Source organism: Aspergillus pseudotamarii (genome assembly GCF_009193445.1).
Source record: "Aspergillus pseudotamarii strain CBS 117625 unplaced genomic scaffold BDV38scaffold_119, whole genome shotgun sequence".
Classification (NCBI taxonomy): domain Eukaryota; kingdom Fungi; phylum Ascomycota; class Eurotiomycetes; order Eurotiales; family Aspergillaceae; genus Aspergillus; species Aspergillus pseudotamarii.
In genome coordinates this window covers 37,254-51,444 of record NW_022475133.1, presented here as the reverse complement: position 1 = coordinate 51,444, position 14,191 = coordinate 37,254, and the positions used below count along the sequence as shown (strand labels likewise).

The window sequence follows — 14,191 nt, the reverse complement described above, 5'->3', positions numbered from 1 at the left end:
CGGGCCCGTGGGCCCGTGGGCCCTGGCAGGCCGAGATGATGCAGGTCTTCCTCGACTCCTTATACCTCAACATAAAGGCTTCTTTGTTCCTGTTCTCTATCTTATTTCTCAACTACTTCTGGACCCTAGGAGATCATGGCCGACCATATGTATGTTGAGCAGCTGACTCCGCTAGATTTGGTTATGCCGAGAACCTACATCAGGGTACTTTTGGTTTTTCAAACGACGATTTCGACGCTAGCAGTCACGCAAAGTCTCCAACACGGTCTTGACCGACTTTCGAAACAAGTGCCATGGCTCTCTGGGCGAGTCTTCCCGAGTACTTCTATCCAAAACAAAGCCTCTCTTGAGATCCGTTCCAATGCAGGTGATACACCAACCCTGGTTGATAAAGGCTCTATAGCGGCAACATACACGACATTGGCTTCTCATGGATTACCTATGGAAGCCATTCCGTCCGAAGTCTGGCCAGTATCAAGCATGATCGATGATGCTCTCTCCGCAACGGGTGCCCCTGCTTTCGCCGCAAGCTTCTTTCGTTTCGCAGATCAAGGTGTGGGCTTATGTGTCTGCTTACATCACAATGCTGTCGATGCCAGTGGACTTTCGGAAGTTGTACGACTGTGGGCCCAGAACATTGCCGAAACCAAGTCTGAGTTCTCAGGCTCGCTTAAAGGTAGAATTGAACGGGTTTCAAAAGCACTTTCGCCTGACCTTGAAGAGATCGCAGCGCTGTCGTCTGAAAATGTCCTCGCATTGCACCCTGAATACTCCAACGTACCACCTGCGATGCCTACAGAATTTGCTCCATGCACATCTAAGCTCTTCGCGATATCAATTCACCGGATTAATGCCTTCAAGGAGACTCTGCGCAAGTATGCGTTGAATGCACCGACCACAAATGTTCTGCTGTGCGCACTCATCTGGACTACGATTACCCGCGTGCGAAACAACCGCAACCCGGCCCTTGAAAGCGATACGAGTCGACTGGTGACAGCGGTCAATGGTCGACAGCGCATTAGCGAGCGGTTATCAGACCCTGAAAATCCGTATTTTGGAAATGCTGTGCTTTACTCCCTGACAAAGTGTCACGTTGGAGCTTTGACTACATCCGATGAAGCCATGAGCTCGCTTGCCCAGCTGTGTGAGTGCATTTCCGAGTCGCAATCAGAGTCTACCATCGGCTCGCGTCACATCGCCGAGGTCTACCGCTTAGTAGATGGTATGGAAGATTATAGGTCTCTTTTTGCGGGCTGGGACCTATTTGGATCGCGTGATCTCACCATTACAAGCTGGGCTGCTCTCGACCTGTATGGCGTGGACTTTGGTCCTATGCTTGGGAAGCCGAGGTTTGTTAGATTGCCCTGTATGGAAGCAGATGGGGTGGCTATTATTCTACCGCGCCGGAGGGCTTTGTCTGAGGAAATGCTCGAAATAATGGTCATGCTACGCAGAGATGATATGGGGTTCTTAGATAATGATAGCTTTTGGCAGACTCTTGTCTCTGGGAATACGGTGTATGGGGACGATAATAAGGTTGCTTAACTTGAGACGGTCTATAATCTACGAGGTTACTAACTAGTGCTTGCAATAAAGTATGGCCATATACTTGTCAGGGTGTTCGAACAAAAGCATATAGTTTCAATTCGACGGCAGAATTAGGAGAGGTAACTCTAGCTCACGATGTAAATGCAACAAGATTTCAGCGTAGCCCGGCTCATTTTCGGCTCGGAGGATCCCATGCAAAATGAGGAATTCAACAATGACAATAGCACTATTCGGCTTGAACTGTCCCTCTTTCAAAGCACGCAGCACTTCCTCGACGGTGTATAAGCTGAAACCCTCGACTTCGGAGTCCCTCGGCTCTGGGGTCATGCTTGGATCCAATTCGAGTTCGTATGTATACTCTACTTCGGGTTGAAATAGGCCGACCTCCCCTCCAGCTTTGCTCCCACGGACGTGGAAATAAGTGAGGTGGCTCATTGGTTTGACCATCTCCCTCACCAATTCTTCCGGTAAGGACGCCTCCTCTTGTGCTTCGCATATGAGGGCTTCAATCGGGAGCTTTCCAGCAACGAGGCCGCCGGCAGCAGTGGTATCGAGCATACCGGGATAAGTTTGTTTGCGCTCTGATCTTTTGCCGATCCATAATTGAAGGCCTTGTTCGCCCCTCACATAACAAAGGAGCTGGACACCGTAGGTCACAATCCCGAATAAGGCTGTTGCACAACGCTCTATCTTAAGCAGAACTTCTCCTTCAGGGCCGTATACTGGGAATTTTTCATCTCGCCAGCTCTCAAGCATTGATATAATACCAAGCTTTCTGGTGGCTTTGAGAGTGTCCTCCAGCACGCGAGAGCGGATATCGGTTGTTGCTCCGGCCGGCGTCGCTAGAGTCACAGTGCGTTGGTGATGATCGATTGCCCATAAGTCGGACCACTGGATCTTTTCAACAATTTCGCGGAGAATATATCCTAATACAGCACTGTAACCATTTACTCCGAAGGTATAGCAGTTTCCCAGAACTTCTGACTGAGATACAGGTTCATCATCCGACACAAAACTAGTGATAAGATCAGCGACGTAAACACACGGTGGGACAATATATTCCTATGGCGTAGTTACTTATCACATTCCCTAACCACGTCAAGGATAGTTTTTGACATTTTCAAGGACAGAGATTGGCCAAACCAATTATACTAAGAGAAGATTGAGGGAATACAGAAGTTAATCGGACTCTTCCCACCGAGCCAAATGAACACATGGTTTGATCGGCATTCGGCAAATCTCAGCCCCACATCATATGGTCCATATAAATGGCCAGTAACAACAGCTCCCTCTGCTAGCCTGTGGCGTTTGAAGACATCTATTCTCCCATTTCTTGACAGGTCATCCAGTCTTCTCGAAGAATTCGCATCTGTATTAAGCGAAGAGATCCTCCATAACTGAAAATACAAAGACATCTGCCTAGTAGGTGGGATGAAACCCAATTCTCACAAATCTATCGCGCAGCCTGCTCTCGTAGAGAGTTGCGGACCATACTTATAAATAACCAGAGAAAAAACGAAAGATCTGTCTTACTAAAGTCCAAAAAATATATACTAACATAGATATATCAAGTACAACTTCTCATAAAATAATAATAACATAAACAGCAGCCTGGACGACAGTCATGAACCCCGGATAACTAGGTGCTAATAGCCGAATATACAGAAATGAGGCTAGGCGTGCCTAATTGCTTTGTTTAGGTAAATATGAGGCCAGAGTAGGTCCCAAATCCACCAATCCAAGCATTCGGATGAACTCAGCATGGCGTTGAGTTGGGAGGATCTTGGTGAGGCCGTCAGCAGGCATCTTCGCAGTAGCAGTCCAATCGAGTTTTACTCTTTTAGCTGGCAGTTCTTGACAAAGCTAGTGATAATGAATGCCAACATGGCGCAGTGTAGTGCGGAACTGAGGGTCTTCTTCCAATTATTCTCCGGCATTGGGGATTCTTCTCAGTGGACACAAGGAGGAGGTTATTAAGTTGGTATAAAAATATTGTCATTCCAAGATCCTTTTCTTCTTCTGTACTGCAACAAAACCATGGCATCAGCGTAAACAGTAGCGACTGGATGTATCGCACAGGAGTGGTTTCAAATATTCAGATTATTGACTATACGATCCCACAACATTCCCAGATACTTGAAAGGCTATAATTTGTAACCCTTGTGCTGATTGCCACCTGGTGGGTAATTCTATTTCTGAAAAATAGCGAGGCACTAACAAACAGGAAGCTTCAATTGATCTTGGTTTCGCCAGTCAAAATCAAGTCATGAGGAAGGGCAAGTCCTTTGTCAGTGCTGGCTGAAGAAGGATCATCAGCGTTGAAGATGTGCTTGCCCGGATAAAGTAAGTTCGTAGTCAAAAAATAGTCGAGTGTGTTCATCTCCAGATCCACATTCGGACGGGGGACCGTTAAGTTCTGAAGATTCTCAGGAATATTGGTGCTGCCCCCAGTGATAACTTCCCACCATTCTTGGTCCTTCGCAGATTTAGTGATCGTCCAATCTTTGTCACCTGTCCACTCGAGGCCGAGCATATTAGGGTGACCAGTGGTCTTTCTATCTTTCCATGAGCCTGTTGCGGTCCATCCAAACACAAGATTTGTTGTGCCATGGTGTTCTACCATCCACCGCTCGCCGTTCATGCCGACGGTAGTTGTGTAATATGACCAGTCCACATGCTGCTCATCGCTGGTGTAGCTTATCTTGTGAGCCTTGGAATTGATGTCGCTGCTGAAAGAGATTGATGTCACCGGTTTAGACGGGCTGAATGTAATACCATCCATTTTAACAGGATTGGTCCGAGGTCTCGCCGGGACTACAACATCATCGGCTACCATGTTTCCACTGAATTTCAATTCACCTGCAAACCCGACGTTATGATTTAGTTGTGATTTGCTCTAATGGGCTTTACTGTGACTTACCATTACTAGACATATTCTTGAACCCTGTGCTTAGACCAGACTGTGCTGTTGTTAGCAATCTTGACTTAGAAACATAAATGAGGGTAGCCTTACCATAAAGAATTGTTTGGCAACCAAATCATTGTGCATAATAATGCTGCAACTGCGTCCGCTGGGAATAGGAATCAAACCCGTGGCATGGAATATAGATGTGAAGTCCTTATTGGAGCTTTGGTCTCGGTTTGTTCCTTCTTTCACTGAGATCCACATACACAAGGCCGATTTATCCTTTGGAGTATTGCCTTTCAATGTGCTGAAAGAAAATGAGCGAGGCTGTAAGGAATGAGATCCTGACTCTGGTTTGTATTCATTGGAAACACCGGCGACATAGTATTTGAGTTCGGCATTAGCCTGGAAGTACTTTTTGAGAGCACCTAACACGAATAAATTATCTTGAACAGCCTCCTTGGAAGCGTCCGTGGTGCCTATTAAATCGACCGAGGCTTTCTCAAAGGTGATGCAGACACCCTGTGACACGTTCTTCTCGTTTGGGTTGATGATAACTAGTTCATTTGCCGATGCGGTTTTCCCACTTCCCGCGAATCCATCCTTGCTCTGACTTGATTCCACTGTACCAGTGGCATTGGCAAATTTTGTATCAAAGCTTAACACCATGCCGGCGGGAAAGGTGGTGGTATCTTTGGTCTTTATATCCTCATAGTGTGCTTTTTGGATGTTATATTTCAGAACAATGTTTCCACGGTCGTCCGCGAATTGAAGAAGAGGATGGTCCAAACTCATGTAAATGTCAACATCGTATTTCCTGCCAAAGAACTTGACAGATGTCCTGAGTGGGCCAATTTCCAGGACTGACTTCAGTTCTTCTGAGCGCGCCCGGAGAAACTGATTAATTTTTTCCTCAGAGTAAGACACCAGAACATCGTAACCTTCGGTTGTTTGTAAGCCCTTCATCGCGTCTCTAAGCGCGGAGAATTCAAGTTGAGTTGCCATTTTGCAAGGTAAATATGAGAATGTTCAGGTTGAAGGAATTGATTTCAAGGAGATGACGGTTTTCTGGTAATTGGTTTCGTAGAAGATCTGGCCTTAATATAAGTGACCATGTCACAATCCCCTCAGCTTGGATGCGTCCTCTGCGTTATTAGTGGGGGGAAAGGTGGGGGGAATAACACAGCTCACATGATAGTTGAATTTGTCATTACATGCAGTAGAATTAAAGAGATGCAGCTGAGTTCAGCTAAGCCATACATCAGCAACAGTAACTATCTTTGGTTGGGAGTGGAAACCCACTCCAGGGTTTCAGGGTTTCAGGGTGGGGAAGGGTCGATCGATGATCGCTGGAGTCTCCCGCTGACCGCCGGCAGCCCTGCTTCTTAAGATCGATGATCGCTAGAGTCTCCCGCTGACCGCCGGCAACCCTGCTTCTCAAGAAAAGTATCAGTGCTCAGATGTGCCCTATAGTGCATATAGTGGGGTTTTATAAGCTTGAGACACTGCTCCAGATCGGCTAACTTGCTTTCAGTTTAGAAAGAGAAAGAAATCCGAAAAGCTACCAGTCTCGTTGATGCAGAGACGATCGAAATTACGTCTAGCATCACCAACACAGCAAAAGCATTGGCCTCTTTTGCCATACGCTCATAATCCCAAGTCATTCTGGTGGTCTTTACCTACCTTATACTACGGATCACTACGGAGTCTGGCTGGGGCGACATACCAAGTGATACTACGCTAAGGATCAACAGCGGTGATGATCATAGGTTTGTGAAAACCATCTTACGGCTACGGATTGAACGGCAGGATAAGACCACTAAGTGTCAAGCCCTAGCTCGCCGTTTCGAAGGTCTTCTAACACCAATACTAGAAGAGAATGGTTGCGAGGAGAGCCGGTTTGTAACATATTTGCGTCATGATTCACAGGTCTTTCCTCTCAGGATGGGGAAGGAGGGGTATTGACGTTTGGATCACGCGAAACTTGTAGTAGCAAAACATGTAATGTAATATTCTTACTCTAATAGATACTCAATACCGTACCCTACCTTCCAGGAGGCTTTGAAACAAGAAGCACACGAAGCACAAGAAGAAGCAGAAGCAGAAGAAGAGGCAGTATAGAAAGAGAGGGGTAACTTGAAAAACGACCTTTTCGCCCAGACAGTCCGAAGACTGAAGGAAGAAGCTAACGACACCGAGGGTGCTTGTGGCTATGCTGATTTCGAGCCAATCAACCGTCGAGTTGATGATGTGAACGCACTCGATCCTTTACCGTTGGAGGGCACCATGATCCGATTTATCTTTAACATTCTGGAGTTCTAGTATCAGATAATGATAGTGGCGGGTTGGCATAAGTCCAATTGGACAATTCCAACTGTTATGTGAATCACATTGTTGGCATCAATAGGTACACACTTCAATATCCCTCAGTCCCTTCATTCACACCTTTCGGTAATCGACCGAGAAAGGCCGATTGGCTCCCCGGAATTCAACATATGCAGCTGTCACTGAACCCATATCCAAGCCGGCGTTCTGCGACTCGCGGATAGAGAAACGCCACTCAGTAAACGGTCCTATCGCAGCAAACGTCGAGGCAGTCGGTTCACGGTTACCACCACTCCAATCATTCTCGAGTCCTTGCCTACCGAACACGACATCTGTACGAAAGTCGGCTCGCGTGTTGACCTTGGCCGTATCGTATACAAACTGTATATTGACGGCGTCGTGAGAGAACTCAAGTGCCTGTCTCTCGGTGTTTTCCAAGGTTTCATTTCCAGCATGGGAAATCTTCACCATCAGTCGCTCACTACCCATATTGTCGGCTTCTACTTTGACTCCAAGGAGCCACAAGCGTACCTGGTTAATCCTGATATCTGCACGACCAGTACCAAACGGATGTGCACCTGGCTTCAGCCGGATACTTGCGGCGTAGACTCCATCATCGCCTTTGGAACTGATAAGTAGCTGGCGCTGCTTAAAAGCTTTCAACTCTGTATTGCTGAACTCGTAAAACAAGCCCTGGTCATTGTCAGTACGCGGCCATACGTTGCGAATGTTGTTAGCATAGCCGTTGAGACTATCCTCATAGGCCGCCTTCAACTGTGATTGACCCTGTTGTAGTTCTGTTACAGAACGAAGGGGACCTGGGCTGAAATACTCGAGCTTCTCTCTCAGTCCCCAGAATTTGATAGCACGGCATTCGTAGTTCAAGCGCTGCATAAGCTCTAGCCTCATGTTATCGCGTGTCTTGCGTAGCCAGAAACAAATTGCTGGAGTTTTTGGATCGAGGGTAAGCCCCTTCTGTCCCAGAGACTCGCCTTGGCTCTTGCTATATTCCAGAGCACTGCTTGCTTCAACTAGCAGTTGGAGAGAGGCATTGTAATCCAGAACAGCGTTGTTGCGGTTTAAAGTAACAGCAATGAAGTCATCCAAGGCGCTTTCTATTTCCTTCTTGTCTTTCTCCACAATGGCATTCTTGAACTCGCGAAGAATCTTCTCGATATTCTCCTTTGTAGCTAAAGTCTTCAAGGCCCCCGGGTCAGTGATGTCAATCTGATTGTTCTTCCTTGTCTTGAGGGCATTTTCCAGCGATTCAAATGTGTCGGAACATTGTGCGAGCTGGTCGATGATGTACTCTTTCTTCACTGCGTCGCCATGAATATTTTTCGCTGTTGAATTGTCTGTTGCTTTTTGGTATATCTCGTAGCCTTGCTTAATCCCACCGAGAATAGATTTCGGATTCAGGGCAGTCGAGACCAGCGTAGACCCTGCGTCAAGGATGATCGTCCAGTCGAATTTCTTCAAAACAAATTTAATACTTGCCAACTTCTTCGTGAGCAGCTGCCGCTTCATGTTCATATCCCTGGTCAGCAAGGCGATCTTATTGACGCCACTGACTAGTGGACCGTTCGGGGAGGTGAGAAGGTCGGTCTTGGCCTGGGCCTCTTTTTGGGCATCCGCCATCTTGCTAATGCCTTGTTTGACTACAGTACGAACGTCTTTGTTCTTCTGGAAGGCGTCTTCGTATGCTGATGTCAGATCCTCTACTGATTTGACCACCCTGAACCGCTCCTCAACCGACTGGGCAAAGAAGCCAAATGACAGGCGAGGTACCCAACTATCGACGTGCCCAAACATATCTTGGCCCAAGAGTAATCGATTGCGACGACTATTTGCCTGATCGTATACTGATCTCAGTTGCGTGATGGGGTTGTGTGTTATATTTAGCTCAGTTTCCAGCTGTTTCAGGGCAGTGAAAAAGCCAGAGGAGCTATTACCCTGGAAGCCATCTAGCATTTGAAGACGGCTAAGTAAAGTGTTATAGAGTGCATATGCGCTCTTCCAGGTCTCGGTATTACTGCTGAAGAACAAATCGTCGGCTTTGTTCAAGAGCATCTGACAATGTTCGGGGAAAACATAGGCTTGCAAAACATCAACGTCTTCCTCTGTGCCCCGGAAAGGCAGGTTTCGAGCACGGCTCTGGCCACTTTTCTGTCCAGCTTTGCCGCTGGTACCATTTTCGGATCCGATGCCATTAAAACCCCCGGTACCTAATATTGTCAGCTGGAGAACAAGCTTAACCGATTGATTCAGATACCCACCTTTGGAATTCAACTTGGTGATGTCGTAGGCAAACCCCTCCATGTTTAATACAATTCTATAAAGACGCTTCTGAAGGCCTTTCGTGAGCAAAACTATCTCAGAATCCGGCTGAGGGGCGACGGTCTCGATGTGCTTTTTAGCATCTTTAAGGGTCTTATTTGCATCAAGGTTTCCCGTCTTTCGGTTGAGAGAGCGAACCGACTCTAGTATCACTTGAAGAGAACTGACGCTTTCAGTGGTGACATTCTTTGGCGCTTTATCCTTTGCCGCCAGGTTGGTGAGCACCTCCTGCATGAGGGAAGAAGCAGTGGTTTGGACCTCCTTGCTATCACCTCCTGTGGATAAGATCTCAAGCTGGCGAGCCAGGGATTGAAGTACACCACTGAGGCTCTTGAAAATCTCAAGGAGCTGTATGTTCTCCTTTGAGAGGTAACCCGTCAGACTGTCTGAAAGCACTGTCTCTGTCAAGCACAAAGCTTGCTCCGGCCATGGTCGCGTTTGGATTTCCATCAAAGCATAACCAGCGTCATTTTCTGCTGTTCCAAACAACACTTCGATGTTACCTAGACCAGGTCAATATGTCTATCTTTTCATGGGACAATCTGGGCACGTATGCCTACCTCCATTTCCACCATTACCGCCATTTCCCCCTTTGCCTTTTTTGCTTTTTTCGTCCTTTGATGGAGTACTGTCGCCACCCCTGCCACCATTTCCGCCATACGCCTTGATCTCCAGGTTCTGGAAAGGATTTTCTCTCGGAAGGGATTGGACGCAAATCCAAACATTTCCAGCATTTCCGCCGTTTCCTCCCTGTCCACCATCTTGATTAACATGACTGTCGCCTGCCTTACCGTTGTCACCAGAAACATCAATGGTGACTCGACTTGGGATTATGAGCGTATGGCAAAAGAGGCCAATGCTTTTGCCGTGCTGAGTGATGCTAGAGGTAATTTCGATCGTCTCTGCATAAATCAGACAGGTACCTGTGGTGAACTTGAACGTGTCGTCGATAGTGTATTTCTCAGTGCTCAGGATAATTGTGGCCTTTTCGTTACTGTGGTAAGCATAATTGTTATTTGGCAATATACAAGCCATAGTAAATAGAATCTATAAGATAATGATAACTTGTGATGAACGGTGAAAACAGAATAAAGCTATCCTATTCTCTTCTATTTGCAGGGACTCTTTTAAGGTCTTTAAGTTAAGGAGACTAGCGTTTCGGATTTCTTTCTCTTTCTAAACTGAAAGCAAGTTAGCCGATCTGGAGCAGTGTCTCGAGCTTATCCAACCCCACTATATGCACTATAGGGCACATCTGAGCACTGAAGCGGGGTTGCCGGCGGTCAGCGGGAGACTCCAGCGATCATCGATCGACCCTTCTCCACCCTGAAACCCTGAAACCCTGGGATGGGTTTCCACACCCAACCAAAGATACATAGTTACTGTTGCTGTTATTTGGCTTAGCTGAACTCAGCTGCACCTATTTAATTCTACTGCATGTAATGACAAATTCAATCATCAGAGCTGTGTTGTTCCCCCCACCTTTCCCCCTCCCCAACCTCCCACTAATAACGCAGAGGACGCATCCAAGCTGAGGGGATTGTGACATGGCCACTTATATTAAGGTCAGATCTTCTACAAAACCAATTACCAGAAAATCATAATCTCTGGACCAGTCGCCTTCACGGACATCGACCTTCTGCGAGAGCAAGGTTTGGAAAAGCTCTATACTTAGACCCTGTCCAGGTGATCTTCTGAATCAGTATCACCAGGTCACCTGCGCCTTACCGCCCGCTGCAGTCTGGGAAGTTTCTGCTGGTAAACCAACTCGGAGGCACTGGCTCAAGGGAGTTAAAGACCTATTAGACGTTGGTTTATCTACAGATCCAGTATTAGAGGCGGGCGATTCTGTAACGACGGATATCGGTTCGACGCCGATATTGACTGTGGATTTAATTAGCTGACCACCTCCGTTATAATGTTGCCTCGCCTACCTTCCTATCATCTGTGTTCCAACATATGCCGTGCTGGTCAAGCGGTGAGTCGACTACACAATAGTCTTGTGTGTAAAGGTAGCTTAAAACACATTTGCTTGCTCATCAAAATCAGTCCAGTCGATGGGCTCGCCGGCCCCGTTCTCCTTCCATGGCCTACTAACTCAAGTATTCAACACTGACGTGTTGCACTATAACAAGACTCCAGGGTATATAAAGTAGGATATCTTACCACCTCCTACAATAGCCTGGATTGGGTACTCCCTGAATATTCTTATCTACTTCAGCTACCTGTACAGTTTAAGTAAGAAAGATTTACCTTACATACTCATAGGACCTTGCCCATACCACTACCTTTAACAGAGACATAAAAACGTAATTAGAAGACCAATTGACAAAATACAGAGTACACATCAAAGAACCGAATAGAGTGCTAAAAGAAAAACACAAAAACAATTATCTGATCGAGTATTTCTCTAGCAGTAAACACATTCTAGGACATAATACCACAATACCTACAGAGTACATTTACCCCACCCAAGGAGAAAAGCAAGGTTGCCCAACTTTGCCGGGATTGTTTGGCAAAGAAAGGGTGCGAGAAGAGTACCATAAAACGTTACATGTGAATTTTCTTTTCTTTGGCTTCCTTTTCTCTTTTGAAATGAATAAATAAAGCCATGCACTGGTATAGACTTGGTGGCTGGATGCTTCGCCGAATAGGATCGGCATTTACATATAGAAGGCTTCATTTTAGGATCGTCAGAGCAGCTTCCCAGGGGCGACTGAATGACTTCCTGAATCAATAGGCCTCTTGGAAAACCCGCTCATGAACTTGTGGGTTTGACAAAGTTGCAAGGACTAATGTTGCTTATTTTTCTCAAAGCCCGAACCTTCACATGTACAGCACTTAGAAGCTCAACAGAATCAACAAACCGAAGAAAGACTAAACAAAGCGCTCATACACAGATAGTCATGGCGATTCTATCGGCCTCTCATACCTAATTTGAAGTGAAACATCGTACAGGCTCCGCTTTACTCGCTTACCATCCATCCATTCATACATCGTCTCTGCGTGTCTGACACCCTGAGTATCGTTACGAAGCCTAAAGCTGCCATCTCTGTAATCCCAGTTAGAGTTACCAAATTTCAATCGATATTCGAAAGTATACAGTTAACTGAGGACAAGTTCTCTACTCAGCAAATTAAATAGTACTGCAGATTAAGATTGTGTGAAAAGAAACTTTAACTGTAAATATAGATTCAGGTATACCAAGTTTCTTTTAACTTTAAAGAATCTGTCTTCTGTGTAGTTTGAGTCCCAGTCACTTCCATAATCTATATTTACCAGTGTAATTTATTTTACCTATAGTAAGACTGTAAGGATATAGATATTCTTATAACTAATAGCTATTACTATCCTGTTCAAGCCTTTGCTTTTTGATATATAAATCTTTCTTTGTAAACTTATCAATATATCTATTTCTGAATTTAAGATTTTTGATACTTCGCTGATTCTGTCCAGTAATAGAAAGCTTGTTATATATAATAGTAATAGTAACTTTCTGCTCAGGTATATTAATTAATTATTTATCTTAACAATATCTATTTTCTTAACTTTTAGAAGTGGTATATACTTTCTCTATTACTCTCTATAGCTATACTACACGCGATTGATCTCTTACCAGATACTCTTCTTATTATATAAGTTAATAATTTTAACTGGTAATATTAGAGAATTGATACTGGTACCCTAATATAGTAAGATTCAGAATATACCTAGATTCTTCTTATTAAGTATAGTATATAAGATCTCTTAGAATCTTGTCTTCTGTATCTTATAGCTGACTTTGCGGGGATCGATAACCCGCGAGAATCTCAATTTTCTCCCTTTCTTAGGTATAGTTGAACTGCCTGAGTTGCGGTTTGGGCTGGTTGTGATACTTCTCGGTGGCCCGGCTCGACTATACTGAACCCTCCGTGATAGTATAATCTGGGTAGTGATTACTGCTGATTGGAACCACTGAGAATTTTGAGGATTGATAATAGGTAATACAGATAGTTCCTGTCTGAGTAAAGACATTATTTTAGTATAAAGCCAGGACTCTACTGAATAGATCCTTAGCCTTGGAGTATTCTGGTCCTTGCTATACTGCTTATCGACCTGAGGCCACTTATAACTAAGGAGTGAGACCGTGCTGCTTTGTACCACAGCCGATATGGGCTGGGTGATATAACTTATATCTTCTAAGTCTCGTCGATTGATCAGTATATAGATTGGAGAAAGACAAGATATTCAGGACTAAACGAGCTGCAAGTATCTACCGAAGACAAGACATTGGCGGACCATAATCCTGATTTAGTAGGTCACCAATTAATCTGTAACAAAAGGGTGGCTTTATATATTGTCGGTTAAAAAATTGATCAGCTTAGTGCGATAAAGCCTGACCGCGCCAGGCTGAATCTTCATTGTCATGGTAGGAATGCACTTTACTATCGGCATATCTGCACTCGGGTAGAGCTAGGTAAAAGTCAAACTACTGCCCTGCGTTGGCTGTAACGGGCAAATCCAACTGGAACATAGAATCCGAGACTGTCGTTGCCGCCAAGCCCCTTGCCAGCAGTATTGACCCTCTTGTTGGCAGGGAGGCCATGGCGGCCCAAAGCAGCCTTGGGCATCAGCCTGATCCTCCTGTTTACGAAGTCAACCTCACTTGATTGCTGAGAAAGCTCCTCTTTGTGATTGTTCCTGTAGGGGGTTAACCTCCTGGGCAATAAAGCAAGGCGTACAACAGAGGTACTCCGCTACCGAATGACAGTGACAAAAGCGCATTCCCTGATGAAAGCCAGCATTGTGGGGACGGTGCAAGCAATGCAGGTGAATCGGGTGACGGGAATAGAAACAAGAGTTGTGATGTAGGCGGTGGCGATGACAGAGGGAAAGATGTTTAGGGCTGCGTGCAATACAGTCACTAAGAACAAGGCAAGAAAAAAGGAAAAAGAGGAGGAGCGGAAGGCTGAAGAGTAGGAGAAAAGACAACAGATAAAGCGACTAAGGCAAATACCGATGGCCTCCGATAGGGAAATGATAGTAGTGGAAATGGTATTGATTCGTGGACGGACTTTGTGCCTGCAGGAAAGAGGA

At 45.5% G+C, this 14,191-nt stretch overlaps 4 protein-coding genes across 4 annotated transcripts; 1 reads left to right on the top strand and 3 right to left on the bottom strand.

The window, feature by feature from the left end:
- Positions 1-135: 135 nt before the first annotated feature.
- On the top strand, positions 136-1,545 carry BDV38DRAFT_276119 (transferase family-domain-containing protein; the record flags this gene model as incomplete). The annotated part of the gene is made up of 1 exon (XM_032058153.1): positions 136-1,545. The coding sequence occupies one exon, from the start codon at positions 136-138 to the stop codon at positions 1,543-1,545; it is 1,410 nt and encodes a 469-aa protein (XP_031907317.1).
- A 96-nt stretch (positions 1,546-1,641) lies between these two features.
- Positions 1,642-2,670, bottom strand: BDV38DRAFT_290434 (NUDIX hydrolase domain-like protein; the record flags this gene model as incomplete). Its single annotated transcript, XM_032061471.1, has 2 exons — positions 2,626-2,670; positions 1,642-2,563 (listed from the first exon to the last, which is right to left on the bottom strand). Exons 1-2 carry the CDS (start codon positions 2,664-2,666, stop codon positions 1,642-1,644), a joined length of 963 nt encoding a protein of 320 aa, XP_031907316.1. The 5' UTR covers positions 2,667-2,670.
- A 1,108-nt stretch (positions 2,671-3,778) lies between these two features.
- Positions 3,779-5,458, bottom strand: BDV38DRAFT_276117 (uncharacterized protein; the record flags this gene model as incomplete). Its single annotated transcript, XM_032058152.1, has 3 exons — positions 3,779-4,407; positions 4,469-4,508; positions 4,562-5,458. 3 exons carry the CDS (start codon positions 5,456-5,458, stop codon positions 3,779-3,781), a joined length of 1,566 nt encoding a protein of 521 aa, XP_031907315.1.
- Positions 5,459-6,892: 1,434 nt separating this feature from the next.
- Positions 6,893-10,150, bottom strand: BDV38DRAFT_288877 (serine protein kinase; the record flags this gene model as incomplete). The annotated part of the gene is made up of 3 exons (XM_032061122.1): positions 6,893-9,003; positions 9,055-9,618; positions 9,676-10,150. The coding sequence occupies 3 exons, from the start codon at positions 10,148-10,150 to the stop codon at positions 6,893-6,895; spliced, it is 3,150 nt and encodes a 1,049-aa protein (XP_031907314.1).
- Positions 10,151-14,191: the final 4,041 nt, after the last annotated feature.